This window comes from Prionailurus bengalensis, chromosome B1 (assembly GCF_016509475.1).
Source record: "Prionailurus bengalensis isolate Pbe53 chromosome B1, Fcat_Pben_1.1_paternal_pri, whole genome shotgun sequence".
Classification (NCBI taxonomy): Eukaryota; Metazoa; Chordata; class Mammalia; order Carnivora; family Felidae; genus Prionailurus; species Prionailurus bengalensis.
The window spans coordinates 97,055,598-97,069,817 of record NC_057344.1 but is presented as its reverse complement, the minus strand read 5'-3'; the positions used below and the strand labels follow the sequence as shown (position 1 = coordinate 97,069,817).

Genomic DNA, 14,220 nt, shown 5'->3' with positions numbered 1-14,220 from the left:
AGTATTCTTTTTTACCACTAAATAGGCATACCTTGGAGATATTTCACCAGCTGCATTAGCCCCTAACAAGAGTCAACCCCTCCTTTGAAGCTAGCCATTGTCATCTCTTCTCTAGCTATGAAAGTCCTAGATGGCATCTTCTTCCAACAGAATGCTGTTTTTCAACATTGAAAATCTGTTGTTTATTTGTAGCTGCCTTTGTTAGTTATCTTCACTAGATCTTCTGGATAACTTACTGCAGCTTCCATATCAGTAGTTGCTGCTTTACCTTCTTGCACTTTTATGTTATAGAGATGGCCTCCTTCCTTAAACCGCATGAACTAACTTCTAGCTTCAAACTGTTCTTCTGCATCTTCTTTACCTCTTTCAGCCTTCATAGAATTGAAGAGAGGTAGGGCTTTTCTCTGTAATAGGCTTTGGCTTCAGGCAATGTTGTGGCTGGTTTGATTTCTATCCAGACCAGTCTTCTCCAAAATTGAAAACCTTTTGCTTTCTATTTTGCTTTCTATTTTGTGTGGTCGCTGGAGTAGCACTTTTAATTTCCTTCAAGAACTTTTACTTTGCATTCACAACTTGGCTAACTGTTTGCTGCAAGAGGCCTAGCTTTTGGCCTATCCGCTTTTGACATCCCTTCCTCACTAAGCTTGATCATTTTTAGCTTTTGACTTAAAGTGAGAAATGTGTGACTCCTCTTTTTACTTGAACACAGAGGCCATTGTAGGGTTATCAACTGGCCTACTTTCAAGATTTTTATATCTTAGGGAACAGGAAGGTGGGAGAGAGGGAGAGAGGTGGAGAACAGCTGGTCAGTGGAGCTGTCAGAACATACATAACATTTATCCATTAAATTTGCCATCTTATATGCGTGCAGTTCCATGGTGCCCCAGAACAATTACAACAGTAACATCACAGATCACCATAACAAATACAATGAAAAGGTTTCTCGATAGTTTGAAAATTACTAAATTGTGACAGAGACATGAAGTTAGCAAATGCTTTTGGAAAAGTAGCATCCGTAGACTTAATCGATAACAGGGTTGCCATAAACCTTCAATTTGTTCTTTTTTTAATGTTCATTTATTTATGTACACGTGCATGTACAAGCGGGGTGGGAGCAGAGATAGATGGAAAGAGAGAATCTCAGGGCTCACACAGGGCTCAGTCTCACAAACTGTGAGATCATGACCTGAGCTGAAATCAGGAGTCGGACACTTAACTGACTAAGGCACCCAGGCACCCCATAAACCTTCAATTTGTAAGAAATGCAGTGCAATCCAAAGTGCAATAAGATGAAGTATGCCTATGTAAGAATGGTTTGGAATCTAAAAAGATTTAAATGCTTCTAATAAGGAAATGTACTTACATGTAAAATTGGTTTCTAAAGACAGAAAATTCTAGTTGAATTGGTTTTGTTTTTATTTTAGAGAGAGCAGGGGAGGGGGTGAGAGAGAGAATCCCAGGTAGGCTCCATACTTGGAGTGGATCCTACCACCCTGGGATCATGACCTGAGCCAAAATCAAGAGTGACACACAACTGACTTAGCCCTCCAGACACCCCTATTTAAGTTAATAAAAAAACATGTATTTTTATGAAAAATTACTTTTTCAACCAACTTTTAATTATTAAAAGTAAAGCATAGGGCATATAGTCAGTATTTTAATAACATTTATATAGTGACATATGGTGATTGCAGTTGCCATGGTGAGCATTGAGTAATGTATAAAACTGTCAAATCACCATGTTATACAGCCGAAACTGATATAACATTGTATGTTAATTACACTACTATTTAAAAAATAAAAAATTTTCCAGTTGATTATATTCATAAATTGTGTATTTTTTGAAAATAAGCAACATATTTAAGATTTTGGTAATACATGAGCCTCGTATTAGGTTAAATTCTTTTACATTGCTTTTAAAATTTTTATGCTTTAAGTTCTATTGTAATAATTTACCCCTGTGTAAATTCATATGGGACAACCACGAATTTTTTTTAACAGTTTGTTTAAGTGCTATCAAATAAATATATTTCCTGGGCTTCAAAGTAGTTAATTGAATTTCAATAAAAAGCAGATATAACTTTTAAAAAAATAAGTATTAGCTGATTAATATGTAGAATAATGTTAGCACTCTTAATTCCATCAGTTTGTTCCATTAGCTATCTGGTCCTTTAAAAGAAAAACATGAAGTCTGGCTGCCTGTTGTAATTTTGCATATATTAAAATGTAAATACATAAATAATTTTCTCTTTTGTCTTGTGAGGCTAGAAGGTCCAGCCTAAAAAACGTGTCTGACCTTTTTGTGATGGGAGGAGCTCTTGTTTTAGAATCTGCTGCTCTCTTGCACTGGCTAGAGAGAGAGGGTTATGGACCTCTAGGAATGACCGGAATATCCATGGGAGGACATGTAAGCCTTTTAATTTCAACTGATACTTAATTGTGATTATGTTTGTAAGATCTAGAGAATGTAGTTATTTTAAAAATGTACTTAAGATGTAGAATTAATTTTAGTCTTGGCAAAAGCAGGAACAGGTTTTAAACTTTTCCCATTATAATGATTTTTTTGGTATGATTTATATAGACAGTGATTGTACTTCATAGTCATAGCTCAGGTATTGAATTTAATTTAATATTGTATTAAAAGTTAATTTTTATAAAATTTAACTTTTCACATCTCAAATATAAGTGACTTACTTTGCTGTTAAATTGGTGAAGATAGCAAATGTAGAAAATACTTTTCATTTATCTCTTATTGCTGTCCCCAGTGATAAAGAGGTACCTGTTATACCTTTGTCTTCTAGAATATACTGAAACCGCCTCCTAATTGTTTCTCTTTCTCTAGTCTTTTCTTTCATTAAACTTCTTAGTTTTTCTCCACACCATAACTAGAGTGATTTTCCTAAATCTCATCTCTGCTCTCTCCTGCTTAAAACCTGCCAAAGGCTTGCTATTCTAGTGGGCTTTAGATATGCTGGGTGCTAGCATTCTCCTAGTGCCTTCTCATGCCTTTTCACCTAACCAAATAACAGTTTGCCCTTCTGGTTCCAGTCTAGAGCTTACTTCCTATGAGAAGTTCCTCCACTCCCAGCCTAAACCCTAGACTGTACTTCATCTCTTATTAGTACTTATTTCACTGCAGTGATTACTTGTTTAGCAGTTTTTCTCCATGAAGCAGTAGGTTCAGTAAGGGCTATTGATATGCTCTAATTGTTTCCTGAACATATTAGTCACTCCATACATTTTAAAAGAAACAACAACAAAATATATATAGTTTTCTGTAAGTAACTTGAATTATAAAATTAAGTTTAAAAACTGGCTAAAATTCAAAAATATTATTAGTGAAATTGAAGGGTGGAAAATTATTTCTTTTCCCTACCTAGTAATGTTTGCATTGTTATGACCTAGATTAGGATCTTAGAACTTTCACCTGAACTACTGCCTATACTGGTTGGTTTCCTCCCTCAGATCTTACTCTTTCTAATCAATCTTAGGAAGTGCTATCATTTTAGCTTCCTTGAATCACTTCTTTGACATTGCCACTCTTTTGTTCAGGCCTCTTTATTAATTTCCCATTATATACAGAGCAAAAGGGACCTCTCATCTGTTGCTATTCAGTCTTTCCAGCCTACCTATCTCCCTCACCCCATTCACCATATATGCCCTATTGACCAGCCAAAGTAAGTTATATTGGCTGTTTTCCTAGCAGACTTTGCACTTTTTCACCATCTTGCCTTTGATCATGTTGTCTTCTTTATATAGAAGACAAGACCCCATCTTTCATTTTCCCTAAAGGACAGCCATTTCATGAAGCCTTCTCTGATTCCCCTAGCCAAAAAATAACTTTTCCTTTCTCTAAACACACACATTACATTATATAAGTTATATAATTTGCTTTGTAGTTCACCAGCCTTTTTACAGTCAGCCTCAAAGGTCTGAGATTTTATAGTTGTGATTTTGTTGTCACTGAGCAGGTCACTTAAGTATGGAGTGTGATTATCCTCCTGCCTAGCGTCTACATTTCAGCATGTTTGCTCTATATTTACCCAGTAGAAACTAGTTCTCTGTGGAAGATCTTGAGATTACTTAAAATTTTCCAGTGTACTTTATTACTTTCTAAGGGAGAAGTTATATGTTGTTGTTGAACTTATGATTTGGGTTTCACAAGGTTACTAGACATTCTCATGAGTATTTAGAGATTTTTTAAGATTTTATTTTTAAGTAATCTCTTTACCCAATGTGGGGCTCAAACTTACAACCCTGAGATCAAGAGTCACATGCTCTACCAACTGAGCCAGCCAGGCACTCCCAAGTATTTAGAGATTTTGTGTTCATGTCTTATCTTACCAATTACTACTTTCTTCATAGTAAATGAAGTCTTACCAGACTACTTCCTTCATAGTAAACAGTTTTCATTGTAATGAGTAGAAATTTAAACAGAAGCTCTCTGACTGTTAAACATATTTCAGATGGCTTCCTTAGCAGTATCCAACTGGCCTAAGCCCATGCCATTGATCCCATGCCTGTCTTGGTCCACAGCATCTGGAGTCTTCACTACGGTAATTTAATTGCAATTAATACTTAAATAGCTATATGTAATGAAAGGTAATTGTTTTGGGGGTTCCTAAAACCCCCTCCAGGTTTGGTGGTTCTCTAGAAGAAATCACAGGACGTACCACCTAGAATTACTCAGAACTAAGACTTATTACATCAAAAGGATACAATACAGAATTAGCAAAGGGAAAAGGCACATGAGGCAAAGTCCGGAGGAAATCAAGCACAACCTTCCACTGGAAGCTCACAGGCTGTGTTTAATTCCTCTAGCAATGCGTTATGACACTATGTACAAAATGTCCATCAGTGAAGGTTGATTGAGCCTGGGAGTCCAGGGTTTTTATCAGGGGTCAATCATTTAGGCAGTCTCTGCCTCATGTACCAAAACTCCAGAGGGAAAGTATGTGTTCAGCAGAAACTACACTGTTTGTCACAATGATTTATCATTTATCACTTTATCATTTAGAAAGATATATATTGGGGCAAAGAACTGTTTATTAGTCCAGTTCCCAGACTCTAATCAAGGGCCAACATTGCAAGTAGAGCTTTCTAAAGATAGGAAATCTCAAGCCTGCTATGTTTACTCTTTTCTGCACATTAATAATAAAATTATTGGACAAAATGCTTGATAGTGTGGTTTGATCTTAATTTAGTTTGTTATTTCAGGGTGTGCTAAGTAAATCGATTAATTGGAGGGAGCTGGAAAAGCAGTATTATACACAGACAGTTTATGAAGAAGAAATTATTCACATGCTTGAATATTGTGGAGTAAGTATTTTTAATTTCTGCATAACATTGGAGGGGGGCAAAAGTTGATTGTGTTTCACGTTTTCAACTTTTAAAAAGAATCGCAAATCTGTTAAAAGGCAGTACTGTTTTTTACTTTTTAAGATTCTTCATTTTAAAATAAAATATAAATAGGGGCACCTGGGTGGCTCAGTTAAGCCTCTGACTCTTGATTTCAGCTCAGGTCATGATCTCACAGTTGTGACATCAAGCCCCACGTCAGGCTCCATGCTAACAGCCTGCTTGGGATTCTCTCTCTCCATCTCTCTCTCTGCCCCTCCCCTGCTTGCACTCACTCTCTCTCTCTCTCGAAAATAAATAAACATTTTAAAAATAAATAAAAGAAAATATAGATATAAAAAATCGTGCAAAGCAAATGTATGGCTTACAACATTTATTAAACAGAAAACCTGTTTGTAATAGGTCAAGAATAGAAATTGACCACCCAACACAGAAACCACTCCCATGTGTCCTAATTAAAAAGCTCTTCTCCCCGCACTGCTAATCATTACCCTTATTTTTATAGTAATTACTTCCTTCTGTTTTTAAAATAATTTTATTGTCCAAATATGTATCCTTATACACTACAATTCTTTTTTTGATGTGCTTTTCTGTGTCTTTTAATCTGTAAGTTCCCTTCCATTCCTTTCCTTTTCCTTATAATTTATCTGTTGAAGAATTTAGACTATTTACCTTTAGAGTTTCTCACCAACTAGATATTTTTTATTGCATTCTCATGGTATAGTTTAGCATGTTCACTCATGCTCTATATTGCCTGAAAGTTGGCAGCTGGGTCTAGAGGCTTGATTAAACTCAGTTTTTATTTCTTTGGTAGGAGTGTTGGAAGCGCATAATGTCCGGTTGTCTCTATTTTGTGGTGTAAGCCTCCATTGACGTTTAATGCCTATGTCTATTAGTGGAGGACTGCAAAATGCTGATATTCTAAATCTGTCATTTCTTTTTTATTTATTAATTTGAACACTTGTATAAAAAGGCACTTATTGGTTACCTATTATTTGGCTCAGTTCATATATAAAAGGCAGGATAAATGCTTGATATCTTCCTCTTAATTTACTAGTTTTCAAGATAATGAATTGGTTCCCTCTTAGTCTCCTAAGGTGACCAATTCCTTTCATGGTTTTTTTCTTTTTATGAATTTTTAAATTTTATACATTCAGTTTGGAAGTTACCAAGGATCTCAAGAAATCTCAGAAAGAAAAAACATCTATACTATCAATTAGGACTTTTTATTTATGATTACATCACTATAAATCTCACTCTTGTAAAGGAAATCTATCTTGCATAACCTCAAAGGGTATTTACTTGCCTAAGAACCTAAGAACTTTGTAACAAAATATCTCTACCTGCTAGTTAGTTCCTTGTGTTCCCCCATACATATAATAAAAAAATGCCTATATTTGAGAACTTATGATAAAACTCAATATGCATCTTTTTAAAGGGATGTCAAAAATTTTGGTTGTCTGAAACAGCAGTGTAGTCTTACCCAGCACTTTTTTTATGTCTCTGACTCTTGGTTGTATACAACTCTTTTTGTCTCAGAACTTGTTCACAGCAATACATATTCAGGGAATGTCAAGATGGCTTCCTTTTTTGTTATAAAAACTATGTTTTTCTAATCAAAAGCAGTTAAAGTTGTTGGTGTACCCCTCTGAGTAATTCTGGGGTGCTTGATCTTACATTTCTCAATGTTTTTAGGTGTACAGTTCTTTGGTCCAGATGACTCTAGTGATTTTTTCTGTTAACCAAGTTGTTGGATTTTTTTCCTGCCTTCAATCAATTTTTCATTCTTTAATTTTTTAAATAGCTTGTAGGTCAAATGTTCAAGCATCAAAAAGTATAAAAAGGCATATAATGAAACAGTTCCTACCCGTACTCCCAATTTGTCTAGGTCCTATCTCCCTCAACAAATAACCCACTATTTATTAATGTTTCAAGGAATTTTTCAAACCAATAGAAATATGACCTTTTTTCTTACCTTTTTTTATGGACTATACACAAATGTTTCCTTTTTCTTTTTTACTGCTGCATGAGACTATATGGATGGACATACCATGATTCATTAACTAGTTCCCTGTTGATGTGTATTAATGTTGTTTCTCATTTTTCACTAGTAACAAACACTGCTGCCATGAATAAATTTCACAAGTGTAAATTCCTAGAAATGTTGTTCCATTTGTAATGTGGTTAGATTTTGTCTAATTCTAGTTGTTTCAATTTTTACTACCAGCAGGAACATGTGTATCTGTTTTCCCATAATTTCACAAATTCAGTGTGTTAGCAAACTTACGGGTTTCATTTTTTTTTTTGTCAACCTAATGGTGAAAATTGGTATTGTTTTTACTTAATTTACTTAATTTTAAGTGAAATTGAACATGTTTATAAGTTTAAGGGTAATTTATATTTCATTTTCTGTGACCTTTATGTGCATATCCTTTGCTCACTTTTTCTATTGTGGTTTGGGACTTTATATTCATTTCTAGCTTTTAATAAATTAAAGCAGTTAGCTCTTTGTCATATAAGTTGCAAATATATTTTCCCAGGCTGTCATCGTTTTTTCTTTTGACTTTGTCTTTAGTATTTAACAACGTTTATTTTTACTTAAATTACATTGTACTTACAAGTCCTTAAACTTAGTACATCCTTTTGAGATTTTAATAGGTAATATTTTTTCCTTGATAATTTTTAATTCTTCTTAGTTCAGCCTAAGAAAGGGATTTGAGGTAGCTGACGTATTATTGCCAGGATACACTCATAAGGCTTTTGGAAGTTCTAAGATTAAGGCAGATCATGAATTTCAAAACTTTGGCAATAAAAACGTGATGCAGACTAAATGATACCCTTTATTGTTTAATAGGAAATATTAAGCAATATAGTATAAGTCACTTATCTTAGTCCTCAGATAAATTCTGAAATCTCTTTTTTCTCTGTTATTTTTTAAGTTGTCAAATATATGCAACATAAAATTTACTATTTCAACCATTTTTAAGTGTACAGCTCAATGGTGTTAATAAATGCATTCACATTGTTGTGCAGCCATCACCTCTGTCCATCACCACCATCCATCTCCAGAACTTTTTCATTTTACTGAACTGAAGCTCTGTACCCATTGAACAGTAACTCTTCATTACCCACTCCTTCCAGCCCCTGGCAATCCCCACTCTATTTTCTGTCTCTATAAATTTGACTACTCTAGGTACCTCATAAAACTTAAAATCATACAGTATTTGTTCTTTGTTTCTGGCTTATTCATTTAGTGTAATGTCTTCAAAGTTCATCCATTGTCGTATGTATCAGAATTTTGTTCCCTTTTAAGACTAAATGATAGTCCATTGTATGTCTATAGCACATTTTGTTTATTTATTCATTGATGGACATTTGTGTTTTCTTTTTATTTTAACAAGGTTGTTAAATAAAATGTATTTTATACTAAATGATGTCTTTTGTATATTCAGACAGATTCTTTCAAAATGGGACAAGAGTTTGTGAAACGCTTCCCTATTGGTGCAGACAAGCTAACTAACCTTAATCTGGTGTCTAGAACTTTAAATTTAGATATGACAGACCAAGTTGTATCCCAAAAACCTAGTGACTACCATCAATCTAATAAAACATCTATCAGTGCCACATCAGAAGGACTCTTGTTGCAAGATACCTCTAAGATGGAGTGCTTCAATCAAACACTTTCACCCAATAAAAGTAGTTATACAAGCTGTGGCCCTCAGTCATATCACCTACTCAGTAAAGAACAAAGAAGAAACAATCTTCAGAAAGAATCTTTAATATTCATGAAAGGAGTCATGGATGAATGTACTCATGTGGCAAATTTCTCAGGTACCAATTTTATATGAAATGGAGAATGTTTGCTGATGTGTAAATATTTGTGAAATATTTTTAAGGATGCTTTACATTTTAAGGATGTTTACAAAATAATTTCATATTTTCAAGAGTATGTTTATTGTTGGCTCCAAAATGTATTTTACAGGATAAGTTGATTATTTAAATATATCATATTTTATCCATGAAAATCTAAATCCATCTAATTAGGGGTGCCTGGGTGGCTCAGTTGGTTAAGCATCCAGCTCTTGATTTCGGCTCAAGTCATGATCTCACAGTTTGTGCAAGCCCTACATCGGGCTCTGCGCTGACAGCATGGGGCCTGCTTGGGATTCTCTCTCTCCCTCTCTCTCTCTCTCTGAGTCCCTGCCCTGCTAGTGTGCACTCGTGTGCACTCACTCTCTCCTAAAAAATAAATGAGTAAACTTAAAAAAAAATCCATCTTAATAGTTAACTAAAAATATATGGGATTTCATACCTTATTTAGAATGTTCATCTCATTGTATTAGAGATGAATATTATATTATGTAATATTATAGTTGATTTTTAACTTAATCAAAAAGTTGTAATTTGACCAACTTGACTTACTGTACTATCAAGTATGTTTTATTTTCTAATATGATAGTATTTATATAAAAATCTTAGAACTTTTTAAAAGTATGTATGTTGCATCTTTTAAAATTCCATACCTAGTTCCAGTTGACCCAAGCCTCATTATAGTGGTTCAAGCCAAAGAAGATGCCTACATTCCACGAACAGGAGTTCGAAGTCTACAAGAAATCTGGCCCGGTTGTGAAATCCGGTATCTAGAAGGGGGTCATATTAGTGCTTATCTTTTTAAACAAGGACTCTTCAGGTAAGATGATTGGTCTAATATCTATTTATTTGGTTTTGTAATTTTTTGCCTCAAAAAACTTAGAGGATTGGGTATTTTTATTGTACGTTTTAGTCCACTTTCCTTTTTTTCCTGCCCCACTCAGTTCTCACCTTGTGGTATTCTTACCTATCTCATCCTCTTCTTGTTTCTTCTAAAGAACTGGAGAAGTTGTATGATAGGCATATTTTATTGTGTGTTTTTACACTCTTCAAATATTAATAGCCAGGTATTTTAGGGTATAGGGAGGAACACAGTTTGTAAAATTTGCTTTGGTTCATTATGAGTTTTTCACTCCACTCTTTTCTTCTCTCAAGATGGCATAAGTATCTGTGGAATAATTGAGCAATGTTTTTCCGTAGCAAGTGAATATGGAATCTTAAGTGAGAAGTGAAATATTGGTTTTAATGCTAATAACCTTATATGACTCCAGTATTTATTAGAACTTACAAAAACCTTTGATTCTATATCTCTAGTATTTTACAGCCTTTATTATTTCTACTTCTATTTAGATTTAATGGCAAAAGGTTATCATTGGAATATATTTATCATTAATGGTTAAGTGTATTAGTTCACATAAAGTGCTTAGTACCTTGTGCATGATATGTTTCAAAACTGCCAGCTGCAGGGCTGTCTGGGTGGCTCAGTCAGTTAAGCATCCGACTTCAGCTCAGGTCATGATCTCAACAGTTCATGGGTTCGAGCCCCGCGTCAGGCTCTGTGCTGATAGCTTGGAGCCTGGAGCCTGCTTTGGTTTCTGTGTGTCCCTCTCTCTCTGCCTCTCCCCTGCTCACTCTCTCTCTCTCTTTCTCTCTCAAAAATAAATAAAACCATTAAAAAAACAAAACAAAACTGCCAGCTTTATAGCTATATAATAGAAGAATTGTGTGTACTATATGTTTGACATGTTTTAGCTCTTTTTAATCCAAGAAGTAATTTTGTATGTTGTCACTCATTTACTTCAACTTTTAGATGTCACCTTAAATGTCCAATTAAAATACCTTGTGAAAGTACTATAGGAAACTAAGGCTTTTTCTTTTTCTTTTCTTTTTTTTTTTTTTAAGGCTTTTGCTTTTAAGTTCAGTTGCTAGGTACATGTGTTTTTCTGGACAAAAAATATCCTTATCTTAATTTATGAAATAAATTGAATACTACATTATGAAAAGTTTAGTGTAGCCAATTAATTTTCAAAAAGTGACTTACATATATACATTATATTTTTCACATACATAGTATATAAATACATAGATATTATATAAGTTCGAATTCATCATCAGTTGAAAGCACATTTGAGGTTTTCTAGTAGTGGTGAAGTTACATGGACCCAAACACCTATCCTCAGATACCTGCCTCTTTCAGACCTATTTGGAGAGGAAGTCAGGTTGCAAGCCACAGGTAATTTTGGAAATAACTAACAATAAAAGTACTGTCTTCCTTTTTTGCTCTTCACTTATAGTTCTTCTTTCATATTTAATTTAGACGTGCCATCTATGATGCATTTGAACGCTTCCTCCATAAATATGCTAACTAATTGGATCACTGTATATAACCAGTATGGCCATCATATTGTTTACAAAAGGAGTTTCATCCTTTGATGATGTGAAGAACAAGCGGACAGCACTAAATATCTAATTTGTATTAATTTAGTCTGGAACTCATATAAATCAGTCATTAACAATCTTTAAATACATTTAAATAATTTTAAACCAATATTTGGATGAAATAATGTTGAAATATTTTGTTATTGTTTTGTGGGAATCCCATATACTCAATGTCTAGTCTGTTGTTGCTATTTATGAAAACTTTAACTTTTTAATTGTGAATAATTTATTAATTAAAATAAATTTATTCATTGAAGTCCTATTGGTTTTTAAAGAACTGCTAAATCAAACTAAGTTTATAATAACATCAGCCTGTATTGTATACCCTTATGTGATAGTTCTACTATTGACTTGATTTGAGAACATGTTTCTTTCTTTTTATGATTCATAGTGAATTTATAATCTTATTTTCAATTTAATCTCTGCCATGGAAATACTTCATGGTGTGTAAAACGCAGTGTTAACTTTGAATTCTAAAAAATTCCTAATGGCGTCATACATAAGTGGTTTTAATAATTAAAACAAATGTGGGAATGCAAATAAGATGCATATGACTTGGCTGTACTTTGAGACTTTGCCAAATACTAGGTTAGAAAACAATGCCAAACCTATTTCCCCTTCTTAAAAAGTGTCAGTTCATCAAAAATGGAAATAATGAAAGACTTACTGCATTACTTGATACTGTGTCTTAACATTTTCTTGTATACCTACTCTGGGTTTCCTAAATATCTAACTTTAGTTAGATACACTTAAACAGCTTTGGCTTTTAATTTCAGAAATTAAAGGCCATATATGAAATTGATTTGTTCCATATGAGTTTATTTTACAGAAAAGTTATAGTAACTACTAACTTTTTTAAGGGGAAGATTATATGGCTAGATTTGGTGCTGTGCTTTCGTTTTATGTTAAGCTTCTCAAGCTAAGATCTAAAATGTTTGAAAAAAGTAGAAAATATTTTTGAGTATTATATCAAGGTTTGGAATAAATGTACTTGAGTTCTATTTGTTTGAAATCTGTGTTGTCTGTGGATTATTTTAAAATATGTATTCCTAGTGTAGCAAGGATATTTGAATTATAATGTGCCTTCATAGCCTTTTAAAATATTTTGTAACTCTAATGTTCCCATCACCTTAGCTTTTTAAAGCTATTTAAAAGTCACTAATGTGAAGTCATTAATGGTATACAAAATCGTAAGTTCTGTGAAACTGCTTTGGCATAGGAAACCAAACCAACTTGGTTACAGCCATTTGGTCTTTAGCAATGTTATATCTTCAGATTAGAACCTTTACTTTTAACTGAAAATATAAAGTATACTAAAATTTTTAAACAAAATACCCTTTAAAGATAAAGTAAAATTTATTGTTAACTGAATTACAAGGATTTTCTTCATATATAGTGAGGCAATATGATTGAGTGCTTTCTGAACTATGGCTTTAGTAATTTATTACTAAATAAATTTAGAAATTTATTTTTCACCTAAATATTTCTTACTAAGCAGTAATGTACTGTGGTATATAACTTTCTATTGGTAAAAGAATGAAATTTCATTTCATTTTAATTAACTCTTAGGCATAACTAATTTTTCCCAAATGTGAAAGGAGGTATTTTAAAAATTTCATCTCTTAAGCAGATGTTTTAAAGAATATATCCATGCAACTTCCTAAATTGATTAATTCAAGGTGCAAAATACCTTATCCTAAAGTTTTTTTTATCCATACATCCCAAAATAGTGACTCAAGCTTCATATATCTGTGTAGAAAACACACACACACACACACACACACACACACACACACACGCACACACACACTATATATATATATATACATACATACATATATAGACAACATATATATTTTAAAAAGTGCAGTCTGCCATTTTGAGAATTGGTATATAAACTACTAGAAATTCATTTAGGCCACAGTTGCAAACTGACAGTATTGGTATTCAGGCAGCTTGGCCCACAGCTGTTTTATTCAGTGTGCATAATGTTTTAAAATTGTTGTAATTTGAAGTCTTTCAACTGGGCATGCATTCCCTAGTTTGCCACAGCCTATAGACTCCTTATATAAGGTTACTTCACTACTTTGTGTTTCCTACTTAGCCCTGAACACATCTGAGTTTGAGACCCCTGATTTAGATCTATGGTTAGAAATTTCTGAATTTCATGATTTGCTGTTGTAATTACTATTAATTATTTTATCATAGCATTTCAGATTGTTTGTTATGAATGTCATTTTTTAATGTGGTGCTTTCTCTTGGAAAGATTATTAAATTAATACTGTAACTGAAAAATTTTTTAATCATTTCTGAATATTTTATACTTCACAATAAAAGTCTCTTAAAATTAATTATTTCATATATTCAAGAGGATTTATTCTAAATACAAAAAACATGTGTCACATTTGATTGTGTCCAAACTTGAATTGACTGTGTGTTCCTTCTTAGTTCTATTGTAAACCAAACAAGGTAAGGCAGAAATAAGCAAGGGAGGCTCTATCAGAATAGTATTCAGTAACTGCAAATTCCCTGTGTGATCTCAGGGAAACTATG

General features: G+C 33.3%; 1 protein-coding gene across 2 annotated transcripts in view; it reads left to right on the top strand.

The window, feature by feature from the left end:
* The window catches only part of ABHD18 (abhydrolase domain containing 18), a 51,032-nt gene extending 37,014 nt beyond the window's left edge, over nucleotides 1–14,018 (top strand). For both annotated transcript variants that reach the window (XM_043568768.1, XM_043568777.1), the window contains 6 exons: nucleotides 2,269–2,407; nucleotides 4,467–4,556; nucleotides 5,218–5,319; nucleotides 8,811–9,189; nucleotides 9,886–10,048; nucleotides 11,546–14,018. In XM_043568768.1, the coding sequence (XP_043424703.1) occupies nucleotides 2,269–2,407; nucleotides 4,467–4,556; nucleotides 5,218–5,319; nucleotides 8,811–9,189; nucleotides 9,886–10,048; nucleotides 11,546–11,597 (925 nt within the window). In that variant the 3' untranslated portion in view covers nucleotides 11,598–14,018. The remainder of the gene's footprint in view (nucleotides 1–2,268; nucleotides 2,408–4,466; nucleotides 4,557–5,217; nucleotides 5,320–8,810; nucleotides 9,190–9,885; nucleotides 10,049–11,545) is intronic.
* The last annotated feature ends 202 nt before the right edge of the window (nucleotides 14,019–14,220 follow it).